The sequence below is a fragment of the Eleutherodactylus coqui genome, chromosome 1, assembly GCF_035609145.1.
Source record: "Eleutherodactylus coqui strain aEleCoq1 chromosome 1, aEleCoq1.hap1, whole genome shotgun sequence".
NCBI classification, from domain to species: Eukaryota; Metazoa; Chordata; class Amphibia; order Anura; family Eleutherodactylidae; genus Eleutherodactylus; species Eleutherodactylus coqui.
Genome location: NC_089837.1, coordinates 475,637,359 through 475,653,050, shown reverse-complemented (window position 1 = coordinate 475,653,050; position 15,692 = coordinate 475,637,359). Strand labels below are relative to the sequence as shown.

The 15,692-nt window shown below is 42.1% G+C and overlaps 1 protein-coding gene across 1 annotated transcript in view; it reads right to left on the bottom strand.

Moving 5' to 3' along the window:
* The window catches only part of MYO1A (myosin IA), a 77,656-nt gene that overhangs the window by 3,226 nt on the left and 58,738 nt on the right, over window positions 1-15,692 (bottom strand). Inside the window, exons 21-28 of the mRNA XM_066584456.1 lie at window positions 14,977-15,045; window positions 14,723-14,809; window positions 12,432-12,506; window positions 11,480-11,614; window positions 9,058-9,164; window positions 7,307-7,439; window positions 5,275-5,424; window positions 1,323-1,471 (exon numbers count right to left, since the gene is read on the bottom strand). Coding sequence (XP_066440553.1) covers window positions 1,323-1,471; window positions 5,275-5,424; window positions 7,307-7,439; window positions 9,058-9,164; window positions 11,480-11,614; window positions 12,432-12,506; window positions 14,723-14,809; window positions 14,977-15,045 — 905 coding nt within the window. The remainder of the gene's footprint in view (window positions 1-1,322; window positions 1,472-5,274; window positions 5,425-7,306; window positions 7,440-9,057; window positions 9,165-11,479; window positions 11,615-12,431; window positions 12,507-14,722; window positions 14,810-14,976; window positions 15,046-15,692) is intronic.

Sequence of the window (15,692 nt, the reverse complement as noted above, 5' to 3'; positions counted from 1 at the left end):
TCTGGAGAAATTCATGTGCACAAGGGACAAGGCAGCCGGTCATTATTAGCTGCTCGAGATCTACAGGGCCTCAGGCGGCACTGCATTAAAAACAGGTATGATTCTGTAATGCAAATCACTGCATGGGCTCAAGAATACTTCCAGAAATCATTGTCTGTGAATCCAGTTCGATGTGCAGTCTACAACTGCAAGATAAAATTGTCTTGTGCAAAAGAGAAGCCATATATCAACACAATCCAAAAACTTTGGCGTCTTCTCTTGGCCAAAGCTCGTTTAAAATGGACTGAGGCAAATTGGAAAACTGTTCTGTGGTCAGATGAAACTAATTTGAAATTCTTTTTGGAAACCACAGACGCCGTGTCCTGCGGACTCGAGAGGAGAGGGACCATCCTTCTTGTTATCAGCGCACAGTTCAAAAGCCTGCATCTCTGATGGTATCCAGACAACATCTCTTTCAGGGAAGGCCTTCTATATTTTAGCAAGACAATGCTAAACTACATACTGCATCACCACAACAGCATGGCTTCGCAGAAGAGTCCAGGTGATAATCTGGCTGCCTGCAGTCCAGACCTTCCACAGATAGAAATCAGTTGGAGCATTATGAAACGTAAAATCCCGTAAAGAAGCCCCCGGACTGTTGAGCAGCTAGAATCCTACATCAGACAAGAACAGGACAACATTCTTCTCCCAAAACTCCACCAATTGGTCTCCTCACTCCCCAGATGTTTACAGACTGTTGTAAAAAAAAGAGGCGATGCTACACAATGGTAGACCTGGCCCTGGCCCAACTTTTTTGTGATGTGTTGCTGCCATCAATTTCTAAAGAAGGTAATTTTTTCTAATGAAATGGTAAAATGTCTCCCTTTTGCCTTCTGATACGTTCTATGTTCTACTGAGAATAAAATTTGGTTATACAAGATTACCGGATCATTGCATTCTTTTTTCTTTTTTTTTTTTTCTTAACACTTACATTTATTTACATCCTACACACCATTCAACTTTTTGGAATTGGGGATGTACTAAGAAATGCCTTAAAGTGACCCTCCGGGCCTGTAGAAACAAAGATGGCCGAATAACTTCTCTGACAACTTCATGCACAGTAGTCTACGATACTACATCATGCTCTAACTGGCCAGCACTGCTCATGTGGACAACATCAATCAATCAAAGCAGGTGTAGTGTCTTAGACTAATGATGTGTACTAATGCACAGTGTGCATCAGGCAGCCAAAGGAGCTTGTGTTGCCATTGTTGTCTCTCCAGCCCCGAGGGGGGGTCTCTTTCATACACAATACTATAATATAGAAGATCTCGGACACATACTCGTCAGTAATCTGCACGTTTAATGGTTTTTGTGTTATTTCTAGTACAGCTTTATGAAGTTTCGTCACGATCTCAATGACGCTATCGCTGCTTAGTAGAATATCTCCTCCTCCTCCTCCTCCTCCTCCCTTTGCTCCAGGTGTAGATGTCTACAACATAAAGAATGATGTTACTGCTATAGTAAGCACAAAGAAATATGCACATCGGTACCATAGATTGCTCTGGATGCTATGTATTGTCAACTTTATATTACCGGCAGAAACCCAGAAACTTCTGCCAGTGACTTATCTTCTGTGGGAACAATAGATTTATGTTTAGCAAGTTGAAATCCAACAAGCCTGATTGGCATGTCCGTGATGAGATTGTGGGCTGCTGTTTGACTGCTTGTATATAAAAAGAGGCGCAGGATAGCAAAATCTTGATGTAATCCTCTATATACAATCGGCATTATTGGGCTGGTATCCTGCCCTATGCGAGACGTGCTATAAGAATCGCTCCCCTAAGGAAAGTTAGGGTTTCTAGAAGGAGTGTTGCTGTTACTATTATTGGACTGCTGTTTGGCTACTATGACAGCCTATGGTCTCGTGAAAGCCCCCAGGTCTTCTGTAGATTTCCTTTTATTGAGCCCTGCCTATGACAGGGCTTTAATAGGATGCTTGTAAAACTCTGATATACTGCAGTACTTAAGTACTGCAGCATATTGTACATGCGTTAAAATGGTCGCAATTTCACATACTCCATGGGAAGTAAAAAATAAAAATAAAAAGATTAATAGTTTTTTTTTTTTAATTAGTAAATTTAAATAACCTCAAAAAATTTGAAAGCAGTTTTCCCAGTTGATGCATTAAAAAAGTGGTATTCTGCACAGTAAGTGCCATCAGAAAAAAAATACGCAGTGCCAGAACTGCCCTTTTTACTTTACCTCCAAGATTAATTTTAATAAAAATCAATCAAAAGGTTCTAATGGTACCAATAAAAACAGGTCACCTTGCAAAAAAATAAGCCCTCACACAGCTGCATTGATGAAAAAAATAAATTATGGAGGAGATAAAATGTCGACAACAATTTTTTAAAATTATTTTAGTTTTCTAAGTAGTTAAATATAAAAAATGTATACATTTGGTATCACTGTAATTGTACTGACCTACAGAATAAAGACAGGATAGCTTTTACTGAATAAAAAGGGCTGCAGCTGGAATGGGTTACACGTATGACCTGCTTTCCACTTATTTAGGTAAACAGTTGTTTTGCTTGTGACCGCTTATGTTATTAGCTATATGTATCCACCATCTTTTTTTCTCAGTATTAGCAGTCTTCATTAACATAAAGTACTGAATCTCCTTTTTTTTTTTTTACAAATTTCTAGAGTAAATTATAGAATGTGAATATTTGCAACGTTGGTATTTTTGTATCTTGTCACCACTGGAAGTGTGGGTGGTGAAAAGATAACTTCTGCTTGACAGGCCGGCCATGCCCCCCTCTCAGATCCTGGCAGCCACTAAGAGTGGCTTACCTGGCGCTCCAGTGGCTTCCCCAGCAGCACAACGCATTGTTCTCCCTAGACTGGGCAGCAGCGGTGGCAGAAGGGCTTCCCCACCGGCCTCCCTGCACTGGGCAGCAGCGGCGAACACTGGGTGGAGCGGCGCCGGCAGCAGCACAGTGCTGCTTGACAGTGACTGACTGCATGACAGAGGGGGACGGGGAGACTATGCAGAAGGCTGCAGGGGAGCAGGGACACAGCGTGAGCGGGTGATCGGCAGCAGGACAGCGCTGGGTATAAGTGGGTGAAGGAGTGAGGCTGACGGTGAGGCTGTGCAGAAGGCCGCAGGGGAGCAGCGGCGGCAGCACAGTGCTGGGTGCGAGTGGGCGAGGGAGGGAGGGAGACAGCGCTGGGTGACAGTGTGCCTGGCATGGAGGGTTAGGGTGAGTGTTCGTTTCAGTGTTGGGGTTCTATTATTAGCTGTAAATACTTCCATGTTAATGAAGCCGGCTCTGACATGGAAGGATTAACGGCTACTAATGTAATCCTTAACAGTGAAATCACCCCTTACCTTAAACCACCATCCCAGCATGAAATAAATCCCCACACTGCTAGGACCATTTGAGGACCTGGTGGCACCCAGCCAATCAGCAGCATGTGGGCGTGCACTGGGCGGATACAGCCCATTACTAGCTCTCTACCTATTGTGCTGGTGGTGACAAGATACAATAATACCCGCAAAGTTTTGATTTGTTTTTATTGCAAGTTAGAAGTAAACAGCAATTTGGACTTTTTTTTTTATTTGCACTTGTGTGATATAAAATGCTAACTTTATTCTTTGAGTCACTACAATTATGAAAAAAAAAAATAATTATATATATATATATATATATAAATTTCTTTAAATTAATTAATTTTTTTTATACTTTACTACTTTGGCAAAATAAAAGTTCTTTTTATAAAAAATGGTATTTGCATCACCACATTCCACGACCCATAACATTTTTTAATCACTTTTTATTGCGCTTTTATGGAGGCGGATGCATGGAAAATATCAATTTTCACACAGACATTTTTATAGTACGGGCTATGACATACCTGTTGCTATATAATATGTATATTTATTTTCGTTTTTTATATGATAAAGGAGGTTTGTAGGGAAAAAGGTTTTTTAAATAACCTTTATTTAACTTTATTGAACTTTTTAAATACATTTTTTATCCCTCCAAGGTACTTGAAGTTACAATCGTTCGATTGCTGGTGCACTTCACTGCTCTACTTTCACCGATCAGCAGTCATCTGACATTCAGGACCCAGCTCTTCCCTGCATGGGATTCCAATGCTGAGCTTAGAATCGGTTACTGTAAAAACACAGCAGCTTAGCCAGAGACCACTTACTGACCGCTGTAAGAACCTGTAGGATTATTCATATAGTAATTGGAATATGTCACAGAAGGGGAAATAAAAAAACAAACACTGAAAACAGCCATATACTTACTGACACGGGAGGGCAAACATGTGCACCACCTCAGCATGCAGGCAGCCATACTGCCCAATGAGGGAGCCAATTACACCTATGGAGGACACCAATGAAACAGCCACTCACACAACCTCCTAATATCGAGGGGGTAGCTGCTTGGTGTATACTCCCACACAGAGTGGATACAAAGTGGTAGACCTTCCATGCAGACCAGCAACCTATTAATGATGCCATAATAGTTCAGCAGGCTACTCTGCACCTCAATAGGTGAACCACGTTGGTACTGTCACCCTGGGCTCCCCCGGCATTTAAAAGCCACAGTGCTTGTAACATAGTAACATAGTATGTAAGGCCGAATGAAGACAATGTCCATCTAGTTCAGCCTGTTGTGAATAATACATAAAAAATGCAAGGCATTAGTTGGATTTTGGCCAAAATGCATGAGCTCACACGCCGCATCAAGACTCCTTGTGTGTTGCGAATCCCTACACTAATGTAAGTATATGGCCGTTTTCAGTGATTGTATAATAATTTGAGCGTCAGCTGCATAACCTGATTTATGGAGGATGAATGCAACCAAATTCGACAACTGTGATTAAATAATGATAGATAGAAGCGGTTCAGATTCTGTAAGGACGCTTTAACAGCAATTCGGTCAATATTTAGCAACTGGATTTTTGAGCCCACACCAAGTACAAAACCTACACAGAGAATGAATAACGGAAAGAGTTGGACCCTCCAGGGGTGTCACTATAGGGGATGCAGAGGATGCAATTGCAACCGGGCCCAGGAGCCTTAGGGGACCCATAAGGCCTCTCTTCTCCATATGAGAGTCTAGTACTATGAATAAAGCATTATAGTTGTGGCCCTATTACAGGTTTCGCATTGGGGCCCAAGAGCTTCCAGTTACGCCTTTGGGGCCCACTCCTGATTTTGGCTTACAAATACTGATTAAATACATTCATGTGAAAAGGGGGATTAAAAATCGGTACCTGGGCCAGCTGGATGGTAAACAGGCCGTCTCTGAACTTGCTTACAGAAACGCTGGCGATCTCTTCCATTCTCACGAATGTCTTCACTTGACCTTTTGTATCGGCAAGAACGGCTTGTGTTTTTGTTAGTAAGAGGATCATGCCCGTTGCCTGGAAGAAGAGATATTTAGATATATCAGGCGGGCTCTAATTTAGTAAAAACCTAGCTTACAGGCATTCACGCTTCTCCATGTATTCACTTCTATAGTTTGACCATTAAAAGGAGTTGTCCGCTTTAGAAAACCCATTTTCATATACTCTATTAGTGAATACTGAACCAATAGATAGAACGGGGGGATCTTTGTTTCAGGATCCCCATATTTTGGCCAGAGTGGAGAGCGGTTACAAAGAATGTCGCGCTCCGGAGGTCCGATCCTGTATTACATAGTGCCCATTCAAATCAATGGGTTGTCTATGTGATGCTTCGGGAAATGTAACCAGTTGGGGTACATTTACACGGACGAGTGCGATATCACTCCAAGATACACGGAGCAATATCACGCTCGTGAACCTGTAATTGCGATGCGTTTTACAAGAAAAACTCATCGCATCGCTGAAATCTGCATTAATCATATGCGTTAAAATCAGGTTTCAATAGTGAAAAATCACACTGCACTCGTATGCACATCACATGGCATATAAGAGCAATGTGATTTTTTTTTTTTTTTTGCAGGTCCATTGAAAATAACGGCAATATCAGCCAAAAATAGGACATGCTGCCATTTTTCTTTCCTGCAAATAAAATAAAAAATGGTCCTTTTCCTGTGCATCTCAGAACGCATGGAAATCACGCAAAAAAATTGCCAGTGTAAATACACCGTAAGGGCAAAGTCAGATGAGCGTTTTTTTGCGCGCGTCTATGTGCGCAAAAAAAAAATCGTGTCTGTTAGAACCATTGGTTCCCTATGTAGTTTTAACATGTCTGTTTTTTACAGGCGCAAAATCTTTGCACCTGCAAAAGATAGGACATCCGTGCGCCGCATAGGTCCGTGCTGCGCATAATGATTCCCCACAGGAAGTCCCCTCATCAATGAACACTGTGACAGCACCTTTACAGTGTTCAGTGATGAGGGGACTCCCCACGAGGACAAAAGAATCCCTTACCACAGCTGTCACAGCTGTGGCAGAGGATCGCGATATTGCTTTCAATGGGGCCGGCACTGAATTCAATGAATGGCTGAGCGCTGCCTCTGATTGTCTGAGTGCTGTGACCAATCACAGGCAGCGCTCAACTGCCATTCAATGAATGGCTGAGTGCTGCCTGTGATTGGCTCAGCGCTCAGCCAATCAGACCCAGCTCTTTCAGGAGGCGGGGATTTTTAAATCCCTAGCAGGAGAAAGAGCTTCACGACACTGCAGGGAGTCAGCGAGAAGATGCGTCGGAGCTGCACAGCGCCGAAGAGGTGATGTGTATATATATTTTTCATTTTTTACACATGCTAGGGATGGTTTTCAGGGAAGGGCTTATATTTCAAGCAGTTCCCCCGAAATTCACTGCGGGGGTTGCCTGCTTCCCATTGAAAGAAATGGGCACAGAGTTTTGGTCACGCACATTTTTAACATGTGTGGAGCGCATATTTTTTTGGCACATAGGTGCGCCAAGAAAAAAAAAAAAAATAGGGCGGGCTGCAGTTTTTCATGTCTGAATACCCTATTACAAATCCTGAAGATTTAAGCTCTCCGTATTATGCGCATAAAAAATATACTCGGAAGGCAAATACGCCCGTGGAAATGAGGTCTAAGGTCCCTTTTAGACAGAAAAACTGTAGGGCGCTTAAACGCCACATAGTCTTCTCAATGATTATCCCTCCTGAGCTTTCACAGAGGACACAGATCGCTTCTGGACGGCCACCTTCATTCGTAGAGGACAAGCCTTCGTTCCTAGATGAAGATGCTAGTGTGAACGTAGCCGCATCTTCCATGATTCTATACGTTTACATCATCATCTCACCGCTGTGTGAGCGGCGGTAGACTGGATGGAAGGATAACATACCTTGCCATCGCTTTTGCTAATTCTTTGCACAGTGGTCGCTACATCTATCCTTCCTTCCACGCAAGAGATCAGTCTTTGAAGTTTGATATTTTTCTGTATCCCCAGAGCATCACCTTGGAATGGTCTTGCAATACTAGAAAGAAGAGAATCAGTTGATACAAATGATAATCTATTTCTCCATGGCCAAGATTAACCTCATGAAATAATTCAGGCTGATTGGTAGGACAAAACTGACGGTCTTGAAGGTGACAGATCGGAATACAGAATAAGGCCGGTTTCAGAAAAGCGTATTTTCGCTCTGGATTTGGTCCGTGTTTGGTGAACCATAATACGGAGCTAATATAAATCTATATATTATGGAAGAACGCAGAATGACCTTTTGTTTGTCTTTCTGCCCTGATATTCCTATTATTTCCTATTTGCCAGTAGCAAATAAAAACAATATGGAGGTAAGTACTGATGACTTACAGTTGTAATGTACTTTGTAACACACCCTTAATACGGATCTGTATTACGGACCTATTTAACCCTTAGTGACAGCGACCTAAAGACTCACCAATTTTGGGGGGATTTTCTTCTCCACTTTTCAAAAGCCCAAATCTTACTATTTTGCCATGGACGGAGCTCTGAGAGAACTTGTTTTTTGCATGACGAGTTGTAGTTTTATTGGTACTATTTTGAGGTACATATGGCCTTTTTGATCGCACATTTATTGTGTTTTTGGTAGGCAAAATGAACACAAAAAATCATTTTGCCTTTACGTCTTTAATAGCATTTACCCTGCAGGATAAAAATTTGTTTCATTTTATTTATTAATTTTTTTTTAAACAGAGGGGAAAGTGCGCAAAAAAGTTTTTACTATTTTTACTTATATTTTTTATGTCCTATAGGGAACTTGAACCCGCAATGTTATGATTAGAGATGAGCGAGCATGCTCGGTAAGGTCAGTTACTCGAGCGAGCCTCGCTCATCTCAAGTAACTACCCTCTCCTCCTCTTCTTCGGGGGGGGGGGGGTGAGCGGCTCGGAGGAGAAGGCAGTTACTCGAGATGAGCGAGGTTTGCTCGAGTAACTGACCTTACCGAGCATGCTCGCTCATCTCTAGTTATGATCACACTAATAATACATTGCAGTACTGTCTGGTTCTTCATAATTACATGGCAGAGTGCTGATGATCTCACAAAAGGAGCGACTTTCCTCTGTGAATCCTTTACATGTCGATTCTGCGGGGGAGCGTTGCAGCGGGAGGCCGGCTGTCGCTACGGCTCGGGCTCAGCTTTTTCAGTCTGCGCCACCCGTAGGATGGAAATGTATGTCCATTTGCAGAAACTGCTTCCCAGCCAGTACATTTACGTCCTGGGATAGGAAGGGGTTAAATACACTTTTCTGAAGCCGGCCTAACAAACTACTAGTTTAACCCTTTCCAATCCAATTTGTATCCTGGTTTTTCTAGGGGGCTTACTCTTTTTTTGCCGTTATACAACGACGCTATCTGTTGGCTAAAGCCAGAACTGCATGAGGTGACATGTTGGATAGGCTCCGACAGCAGAGAGGCTGGCAATATACAGTAATGGAACCCCAACAGACGTCTTCCATCATCGGAGATGTACAGCCTTAAATCATAATGTCTTAAGACGTCAGACAGTGGATTGGAAAGGGTTAATACAGTTCTAAATGAGTTATTCTATTACCTGCCGGTGCCTGATAGTGTTATGTTTACATTCTTCTCTTTGCCATTTACAATCTACTGACCTGGCCCGATAGGACTTCTTTTTGCCATTGAAGAGTTCATGGGCAATTAGCTTTTCTTCCAGGATTGTCCTGCGATGAGGCATTATAGTCTGTCTGTATCTCTTACACTGTTCAAAAACAATATCCGTATCGGTCACATTTCAAAGTGCAAACATATTTTAGGCACATTTTATACAAAATAATTTCATACAATATTTTACACTTAAAACCTATAATAAACGCAGTGCTTGTTTACACAGCGGTATTCGCGGTCTACGTACTTTCCGTGTATTTCACAGACAGCACTCGGACACACCATAGCCAATTAGGTTACGCCCGCAGGCACTTTTTCACACTGACTAATGGTCCATGTGAATAAAAGAGCAGCACGTCTTATTTTTTTCCACATCACAGTCATAAATCGAACATATCCGTTGCCTGCGGGGATTAGTCGGTACGTGGACATATGTCCACGTGCTGTCCAATTCAAGTTGCACCCAATAATCTTGGGCGTAACTTGCATATGGTTGTGTGAATTCAGCCTTAAACTCGGGCTGGACTGAGCAAGAACTGGGCCCAGGGCACTCAAGTCATATGTCCCTTTCCCAACCACTTTAGCCAAAATACACTTGATTAGAATTACAATAATAACCTCAAGGCAAAGTGTGAAGTGGCACCTCTCCCACACGCCAGAGAAGAGTTACAGACCCAGTGAGTGAAATTCTTGGCAATTTGTTGGCAATTAGTCATTACCGTTCGGGTGGCAACCCACCAGCACTCCTCTGAGGTCCTGCAACCGGCTGCCTGAGAAGACAGGCTCAGGTCGCCTCATGGTAGGGGCGCCCCTGGTAATAATATACATTTGAGAAGCTATTATGACTTCATTTACGACATGCCAGGAGTGGAGGAAACACCATCAGTTAATACAGTGTGGTAAAGTTGTATTGCCAGGTTTGTGGTCATGTGACGTGTACTAGTTCTCAGGTGTTTAGTTAGACTTCGACCTAACTAATATGGTGCTGGGGAGTAAAAGCCCCAGATGTCATGACTGATGGGGTATTCAATGGTGGCTGTAGCCAGCAGGTGAACACACGCTTCCTCACGTGGACTTTTGACTGAATGACTGAAAATGGATAGGTCATGGGAGTCCGACTGCTGGGAACCCTACCAATCCCGAGAATGGTCACCCATGTCCAATCTATTTCACAGTTCAGCATTTATTCTTCCATTTCTGTAGTATAGTGGAGAATGGGCCGCTGGTCACAAATGCACGGCAGGGGCTCCATTCCTGTCAATGCTGCAGACATATAGCCGGGTATTATGCTGAGAGGCAGGGCGCATGCGTAGCACCAGCTCCATTCCTTTCATTGGGGCATATCATTGTGGTAAGTGCAATAGATCGTATGTAGAGATGAGCGAGCATGCTCGGATAAAGCAGTTACTCAAGCGAGTAACTCGAGTAACTGCTTACAGGTCCGAGCAGGCTCAAGGGGGCGGCGGGGGGAAGAGTGAGAGAGATCTCTCTCTACCCCCCGCTCACCTCTGTCGCTCGGACCAGTAAGCATTTACTCGAGAAGAGCGATGCTCGCTCGAGTAACTGCTTTATCCGAGAGTGCTTGCTCATCTCTAGTCGTATGTAAAAGAAATTAAAATAAATAAAGTTTCGGCTTATTGCACCATGACAGCCAATTTAGTGAACTACACCAACTGCAATATGTCGGATGTCAACGGACCAATGAGAAACCGTCAAATTCCTTCTCCTTCTATCAAGATGATGGGGGCAAAATGGAAAAAGCTTTTTGCTTCTCATGTAAAATTTAATAGATTTGACATACAATTTGCTGCAGTTACCATGACGATATACAGATAGCCAAGCACAACGCTTGCTTATTTTCGTCTCTCCTATTGAAATAAATGGAGCGTCACCACATGTGCGCCCAGCGGCCCATTCCCCAATACACAAAAATTAGAGAATAAATGGTGAATTGTGAAATAGAGGGGACACAGGTCCCCCATTCTCAGGATCAGTGGAGGTCCCAGATGTCAGACCACCACCAATCTATCAGTTTTCACCCATCGAGCGGAAAAATGCCTCATTGCTTCAATACTCCTTTAGGTATTACTGACATTGACAGACAGTCCCTAAGGGGCCAAAACAGGCCTTGGACGCTCCCCAGAGTTGGCCAATATACATTATTTTTGAGTTGCTTCAGTGAAAGTTAAAAAGAACATTGTCTCCATATTGCACCATCTTAGTCTCTCTCTACAACTATTCTAAAGGGTACTTGCCCCACCTTCGTGGACTGTACAAAGAGATTGTGGACCTTTGGTCAAAGTCCTTGACTGAGGGACATGACATCACAACCCCCTATCATATTTTGATCCCTGAGATGACTAGACCCAGAAGAAGAATTGCCAGGTAATGTTAAGATGAGCATCTCACCTTCCAAAGCTGAAATAGTCTCTTCAATTCTTCATTCGCACTGGTCAGAAACTTATATTTGGGAGGCTCCCATGTCTTGTCTGTTATAGACATTGATGGAAGGTTGTTCTTCAGTCCTAAGAAATATTTTTGAAGCTGAGAAAAAAAAAAACATAAAAAACATTATCAAACACACAAATATGCACATATATAATCTGAACGTTTCCCTATGGAAGGTTTTGGTTGCAAGATCTTTGTCTAGCACCAAAATAGTAGATTGGCGGAGGTCTGCTGCCTGGAAACCTCACTGTTCAGCTATTTACCAAGCCGGCATGCTTGTGCACTGAGCTGAATTCTGCAGAAAGCAGACAGCTCTATACCCACTACAGTGGCCAAGCTTGGTATTGCAAACAAAGTTTTCATTCTTTTAATTGGGACCTTGGTCTGCAATACCAAGCCTGGCCACTACAGTAAGAACAGAGCTGTCTGCTTCCTGCAAAAGTCAGTTCGGTACACAAGTGCAGCAGCATGGTGAACAGCTAATCAGCAATAGGCCTGGGCAACAAAGCCCAACCAATCTACTGTTGATGACACAGGAAGTGTTCAGTTTGGGCAAGCCATTTAACCCCTTTAGTGGCACGCCTGGAAAATCTCCGGGGCTTGTTGCACAGACCATACAGTTAAACCCCGGAAGATTTCTGTGGACAGCTCTAGTGCTGAAATGTGCAGAGCACTGAGCTATCAACTGAAAACTTCGAGGGTTTGCTGTGCTGACATTGTAATAATAAACCTGCCACTGAAGGGGTTAATAGATAATATACTAGGATAAAATAATGTTTTTATATGAAAAACATAGGAAAAGTATTGCTATTATGTGAACTATTATCAGATTAACGGCTCTTCAAGTTTGTTTCAAGGTTCAGTTTTACTTTTATTGTAGCAACCACGCATAAACAATAGCAGAAAAACTTACAATCCTCAGGTAGATAAAGTTGGCCAGGGTCTTTGTTGCATGGGATCGGAATTGTTTCCGGTGTTCCTTTCTCGCCTGTCGAAAGCATTTTATACGTGAATTGTGGCACTTTCCATTTTTTATGTGTTCAACCAACAAGAACAGTGTTATACAGCCATATCTTCATATTCAACTTCCTCAGTCTGCTTTAAACAAAGTTTCATTGTGCAATTGTACAGAAGTCATCTGCTTTAGGGCTCCTTCACACTGGCGAGCGCGATATCACACTGTGATTCACGGCCCGATATTGCGCTCGCAATTCTTCTGAACCCCCTGGATGTGAGGCATTTTCACATGGAAACAGCCTTGCATCCCTGCAGGGCTGAAGGAATCCCCTGTCACAGCCACGGGAGGGGACTGCGATGTTCTCCCATTGTTTTCAATGGGTCCCGTGCTGCTGCCGGCGGCCCCACTGAAAACCATGGGCGATATCGCAAAAAGAAGGGACATGCTGCAATTTATTTTTTGATGCAGCATTGTAGGAGTGAAAACATGGCAAATGGGAATGAAACCATTGGAAATCATTGGTTTCATAATCATGCGTTTTCACTTACTCTCGCATTACGAAAAAAATTGCGCGATTTTCTCAGCAGTGTGAAGGCGCCCTTACTTATTTTCAGTTACAACATTTTTCTATTCCTATACAAAATCAGTTCTGTAGTGTTTAGGTCTAGATTTGTCTCCAAGTCCTGACAGATTCATAGCACTGAGCTATAATGATTAAAGTACGATTAGGTAAGGGGTGGCTTATGACAAAGTCAACCTGATTTCCGAGGGGAAGCTAATTGCTTTAATTATTGTGCATTGTTTTTTAAAAAGATTATTAGTGATTATTTTCTGTGATAGCGGATAGTGGACAGAGCATGTGCAGAGCGTACTACCGCCAAGCTGTAAAATGAGTGACCTAGCAAGAATGTGTGTGTGTGTGTGTGTATATATATATGTATATATGTGTATATATCTATATAATATATGTGTGTAAAAGCCCTGACTGACTGACTAACTAACCCGCCACTAATTCTCTAACTTCCCAGTGTCGTCCAAACATGAAAGGCAGGAAAAGTAAAGGGGTCACAACCTGATTATTCCCTGCTAAGTACAAAAGTATTAGCACCCCTGTGTAATGTACCAAATCTAATTCTCTAACTTTCCAATGTCCTACAAACATGAAATTTGGCAGGAGCATTCTTTAGGTCCTAAATACCGTAGGAAAAGTAAAGGGGTCACAGCTTGATTATTGAATACTAAATGCAAAAGTATTGGCACCCCTGTGTAATTCTCTAACTTCGTGACACAACTGGTGTCGTACAAACATGAAATATGGCAGCAGCATTCTTTACGTCCTAAGTAGGAAAAGTAAAGAGGTTACAACTAGAGTTAAGCGAACGTACTCTTCCGAGCTTGAGAGAGAGAGAGAGAGAGAGAACCCCTATGTAATGTAACTTCCTAGTGTCGTACAAGCATGAAATTTGGCACGAGCCTTCTTTAGGTCCTAAATAGGAAAAGTAAAGGGGTCAAAACTTCATTATTCAATGCCAAGTGCAACCCTATGTAATGTAACTTCCCAGTGTCGCACAAACATGAAATTTGGCAGGAGCATTCTTTAGGTGCTAAATAGGAAAAGTAAAGGTGTCACAACTCGAAAATTCACTACTAAGTGCAAAAGTATTAGCACCCCTGTGTAATGTACCTAATCTAATTCTCTAACTTCCCGGTGTCATACAAACATGAAATTTGGCACAACCATTCTTTAGGTCCTAAATAGAAAAAGTAAAAGGGTCACAACTTGATTATTCAATGTTAAGTGCAAAGTATTTGCAACCCTATGTAATGTAACTTTCCGGTGTCGTACAAACATGAAATTTGGCACAAGCACTCTTTAGGTCCTAAATAAGAAAAGTAAAGGGGTCACAACTTGATTAGTTTTAAATGTATATTTTAAAGAAAGTTTTAACCTTTCTCACTTGGATAGTTCCATTTCTGAGTTATTCATGGCATATTAAAGAGAAAAGAACAGAATGGATGGAGGGAGAAAAGGAAGGAGCAAAGGGAGTGATTATCACTGCATGACTTAAAATCCTGGCGAATCATGGATACATTAAGTATCAGTCATGGCAAACACAATAGATTTGATGATGATCACTACTGTAAAGCGGTGCTGTCAGGTGAATAATTGTTAGTTCCATTTGTTATTCAAGTTTTCCAAACTTGAATAAATTAGCGGATGCACTAAGTTAAGGAGGCGCCGCTACCTTGTATCCTCTCCAATAAGCACAAATAACGGTGGATGCTTCTGACTGGCGGTTTATAAGTCTCATCTGCCTCAGCAACACACGTGCCTAGAAGTAAATTAACACTAATCAAAAGTTCAAAGCACATAGCGGATTACTAGAATTAAATGCTACAAGTAAAGATGCAGAGTATTTGTCGTAATTAGTCATGAAACTATGAATTTCATTATTTTGCTTGCCATAAAACTATGTATATCATGTAGAGAGTCATTTACCTTCCAGCCCCGGATGTAGGATTGTAGAAGTAAGGCGGAGACTTTAATTTTCTGATATTGTTTCTTTTGCTGCAAATGAAAAAAAACACATATATATTGTCTACAGGATTTGTAAGGGAAAACAGCCTAAGAAGCATTGATATATTATATATATTGCCGAGCAAACAATTGATTCTCAGTCCAAGTGACCACTTAAGTGCATGCAGATACTAATCAGATATGACGTCACCTGTGATCACTGAAGGTAACTGCACTGTAATCCTTATCACTGTGTAAAACTAGTATCTGACCATTATACGCTAAGTTCACTATTAGAAGTACACTAGAGCCAAGTTGCTGTGTATGAGCCTAATGGCCCATTTACATGCAAAGATAATCATCTTTCAAATGACTGAGAGATTGAAAGATTTAGTGATCTATTTGCGTAAAGTGTTAATGGCCATTAACACTTTATCTTCATTTGCATGTAAAAGGGCCTCCAGGAGCTGTTTGCAGAGCCCAGCATGTGATTAATCACAAGCCCAGCTGTGCAGACAGCTGCATTGTTCTCTTCGCGGCTGGAGGCAGATTACAATGTTATCTGCCACCTCCCAGGGAGATAACAGCGTGCAGTCTATTGAGAGGTACTTTATTTTTCACTAGCTGAACGATGGATTTTAAGTTCACCTTGAAATCATCATTCAAACGAAAAGTGCCCGATGCCCGCATTTACATGT